Source organism: Zea mays, chromosome 4 (assembly GCF_902167145.1).
Source record: "Zea mays cultivar B73 chromosome 4, Zm-B73-REFERENCE-NAM-5.0, whole genome shotgun sequence".
Taxonomy (NCBI): domain Eukaryota; kingdom Viridiplantae; phylum Streptophyta; class Magnoliopsida; order Poales; family Poaceae; genus Zea; species Zea mays.
This window is the reverse complement of record NC_050099.1, coordinates 217,607,762-217,611,642: the sequence shown is the minus strand read 5'-3', so window position 1 is coordinate 217,611,642 and position 3,881 is coordinate 217,607,762. Positions and strand designations below refer to the sequence as shown.

Sequence of the window (3,881 nt, the reverse complement as noted above, 5' to 3'; positions counted from 1 at the left end):
TGAAAAAGAAAAGGAATGACCAACAAGTACTTTCATCTATGGATTTCATATAACAGCCTAAACAATGCATAAGTTAAGTCGAAGCATTAGATTTCAAAAGGAAAGTAATACTAATTTTTACAAGATCATACACAGACCTCTAGCCTGCAGTAATATAGAGTATTATAGTATTACTAGACAACAAAGCTCAAAATTTAAATCTATCCTAAATTACACATTTTACAGGCATCATTCTCATTTGCCGCCCAGGAAAAAAACATCACTGCAGGGTCACCAACGCTGGCCTGGTCACCCTTTTGATGTGTTAGGCTGTTAGCCAGATGCTTGTTTAAGCAGCCACTCACAACCCATCAAGGTTTGTGAGGAATATAAAATCCTCGCTCTCGAGCTCTTCGTGGACCATATTTATTCTTGGAGCAACAGGTGATGGTAATGTGTTTTGGTAACTGCTGGACTCCAGTGACCTCTTGCCCTAGAGTTTAAGAAAAGGCAAATAATTAAGAAGATAGCTTTTCGCTAGGGACAAAGTGGTTGCAGCAATGAAAAAACTTGTATAATGGAAGAATCATAATTCGTATGAGGCAAATATTCAAGATAAACTGATAGGCTCGAGTGAGATCGAAGGAAATGAACATAACTAACCTTCTTAAGAGTGTAGAAGAAATAATGGAAGCTGTCGCCAAAGGTACTGTACTCAATAGACCATGTTAACTCAGGAGCTTCAAAAAATCGGCGTCGAAAGTGTGGCTGACATATGAAAAGTAGAACTTCATTGAGAAGAGAAGATCAATAGATAAGAAAAATAATAAGACATCAACTCTGCCTCCAGTTTAGATCCTCTTTTCCATCTTTACTTATTTATTTAATCATATAGGAAAGACAGTCTTTAACTATTTCACAATATCATCTTCCAGTAGCAATGGTGCGGCACATAGTTCTGAGAGAAAAGTGGTTTCATTCAAAAAGAAACCACATTCCCACGTAATGGAGACATTTATATACTGTAAATAGGTAAAGCAAACCCAAAAGAACTCTGAAAAAAAGACTGTTGGTAAATCTCCCTAACCTGTCCAAAGGCAATTGATACAAAGATGCCTTCTGGCTTCAAAACCCTGTGGATACCATTAAGCATTTTCATCACGTTTTCCACTGTTGTAGGATTGGGGTCCCATGGATCGCCACTGTCCACAAACAACACATCCTGTACAAAAAGATGACCTTTTGTTAAGTGTAACAGACATCATGAAAAATAATAGCACTAACCAGTAGAACAAACGGAATACATCATGCTGTAGGTTGTTTCCAATGATGATTAATTGATGACATGACTGTCAGACCAGGTCCTATTCCCTGTCTGAATATAGGAGTGCTTTGAAACCATTTCACAATTCCAACACATTGTTGTACTGTTAAAGGAAACGTGTAAAATGAATGGATTGCATTTAAAGACGAACGTGTTCAATTCAACGCTAGACAACAAGTCATTCTTCAAGTAATAATTTTTAACCGGGACGTACATGTTGACCTGTTGCACACGAGCTCACTAGATGCCAGCCCCTCTTGTTCTTGTTAACACGTGAACAACGGTGCTAAAAGTAACTGTCTTGTTATCTTCCAGGATGCAGCACTATGGTTAGAACACTAAAGCCTAGGCCAGACAATGAAGTTTACCCATCAAACTGAGGACATGGGATTGCCTTTCTAGCCAGTCTGTATTATTTCTCTGACTTCAAGGCACTATTTAGTGAGACTAGAGCAGACACAAGATGGAACGAACTCATTAACATTGCATACCATGGTGCCCTTTTCAATGACGAGATCAAAGCTCTCATGCTCAAACGGCAGATCAAGCATGTCCGCAACCACAGCATCCACGCCTGCAAGGAGCAAGAACCAAAATCTCAACCCGGATGGTGCAAAAACTTCCTCTGTCAGCAAAATTACCTTTGGTGCCAAGAGCGGCGAGGCGGTCGCGCATCCGCTGGACGGCGACGGGGGACAGGTCAACGCAGGTGATTCCGCCGGCGACGCCCTCCCGCAGGAGATCCTCGCCAAGCCGCGAGTTGCCACACCCGACCTCGAGGACCTACACGCGTAGCGAAGAAACAAAGCTCATTTACCACTAATGCTACGCGACAGGATTGGGGCAAAAGGAGGAGGGAGAGGGCAAGGAACGCACCGAGAGGGACGGGGAGAGGAGCGGCGCGAGGAGGTGGCGGAAGTGCGAGAAGTCCTTGAACCACTCGTAGTGCTCCTCCTTCCCGAACCGCGCGTCCCTGCGAGCGGCCGCACGGCCAGGCCGTCCATTGTCGCGTCAGAATCAGATTGCCTGCTGCTTCAGCTCGGTCAGAAGGGTAGGGTAAAAGCAGAGAAGGGGGAGAGCGAACCAGTAAGAGGGGTCAAGGTAGGCGGAGGCGGTTGACGGGGCGACGTCGTCGTCGCAGGCGGCCATTGCCGGCGGCGGCGTGTGCAGGCAGGCGAAAAGGGATGCGCTGATGGGGTTCGGGCACTTGGATGGGTCCGTTGAACCCTACGGCGGGGCAGCATTAACCGTCCGATCAGTGATTGCACAGTCAGGGTTAAGACAAGAAGGGTAAAAAAAAAAAGAGATAGAAAAGAGGGGCGCGGACCAAAAAAACAGTGATTCCATTGCCGGGATTTGAACCCGGGTCGCCTGGGTGAAAGCCAGGTATCCTAACCGGACTGGACGACAATGGATCGATGCATGGGAAATTCTTAGTAGCTATATATTATACATAACCTGTGGTTTGGTATATAGCATTCTAAATCTTAAATTGTTCTCGTTTTATAAAAATAGAAGTTAGTAATATTCATGTGTTCCAACAGATCACATACGAAATATCTTTTGATACAATTTTTTGCAAGCATGTGTTAAAAAAACTTGATCTAGATTTTTCTTTTTTAGAAATTCATGACTATGAAACATAGGAAAACATAATATACGAGTTGTGTATATAACTTGCAACTCCACAGAAATTATAAAATGACAAAATGTCATAGGTGTTAGAGAATTAGGTATTATCAGTTTTAATTTAATCTAGAAAACCAGTGTCATGTATGTGACGACATGTACATGCATGTGTCTCACATAAGTAGTAAACAACAGTAAAACATGCATAAATACGAAAGATCAGAGTGTACCCTGTGGAGGGACCGATGCTCAAGTCATTAGTGGCTCCATTCACACGAGACATCTCGTGTGTATGTTCGATGTAGTCGTACGCAGTCGATGCAGGCAGATGTACTCAGTGCAGTCCCTCGAACGGCGCCGACGACGAAGAACCGGATCAGCGTTGGTCGAGCGAACAGAGCGAGCAGTCGTGAGTACGCTCCCCAAAAACCTGATCGCCCGCACACATGTGCAAGTGTAGCTTTGCGGACGACGATTTCGGAGGCATGCTCTCCCACTCTCTGTGCTCGCAGAAGGTGGGACGGGGATGGGCTGAGTGCAATTCGTCTAAGAGTGTGTTCGCATGTGTCCAGAAGCGTGTGCACCTCCTTCGTATTTATATACGCGTAGAGGGAGGGGAACGGACAGTAACTGTCGCCATTAAAGCCAGAAACTGACAGACGTTACAGCCAGCCAGAAACCGACGCCATCAGAGACGTCTGTTACTAGCCGACAGTCATTACAGCCCGTCCGTTACTAGCCATAACACAAGAAACGGACAGTAACGGACGACAGTAATGAACGGTCATCACTCCAGACAAAATGTGAAATCGTTAGGAAGGAATATTCGGACCAAGGTTCAATCTATCACAGCCACGACCTCGGCCACGGCCTAGCCGGCGGCGCTCGCGTGTAGCAGTCCTTCATCCTTTTCTCAACTTCTCAATAGATGCACTAATGGTCCACCTCT

The 3,881-nt window shown here is 44.9% G+C and overlaps 1 protein-coding gene and 1 non-coding gene across 2 annotated transcripts; both read right to left on the bottom strand.

Moving 5' to 3' along the window:
* LOC100285524 (S-adenosylmethionine-dependent methyltransferase family protein) lies at nucleotides 1-2,548 on the bottom strand. Its single transcript, NM_001158415.2, has 7 exons — nucleotides 2,388-2,548; nucleotides 2,180-2,276; nucleotides 1,945-2,086; nucleotides 1,795-1,877; nucleotides 1,067-1,201; nucleotides 643-747; nucleotides 1-472 (listed from the first exon to the last, which is right to left on the bottom strand). Exons 1-7 carry the CDS (start codon nucleotides 2,450-2,452, stop codon nucleotides 341-343), a joined length of 759 nt encoding a protein of 252 aa, NP_001151887.2. The 5' UTR covers nucleotides 2,453-2,548; the 3' UTR covers nucleotides 1-340.
* Nucleotides 2,549-2,644: 96 nt separating this feature from the next.
* Nucleotides 2,645-2,718, bottom strand: TRNAE-UUC (transfer RNA glutamic acid (anticodon UUC)). Its single transcript has one exon. It is a non-coding gene; the product is annotated as a tRNA-Glu (tRNA).
* Between the last annotated feature and the right edge of the window lie 1,163 nt (nucleotides 2,719-3,881).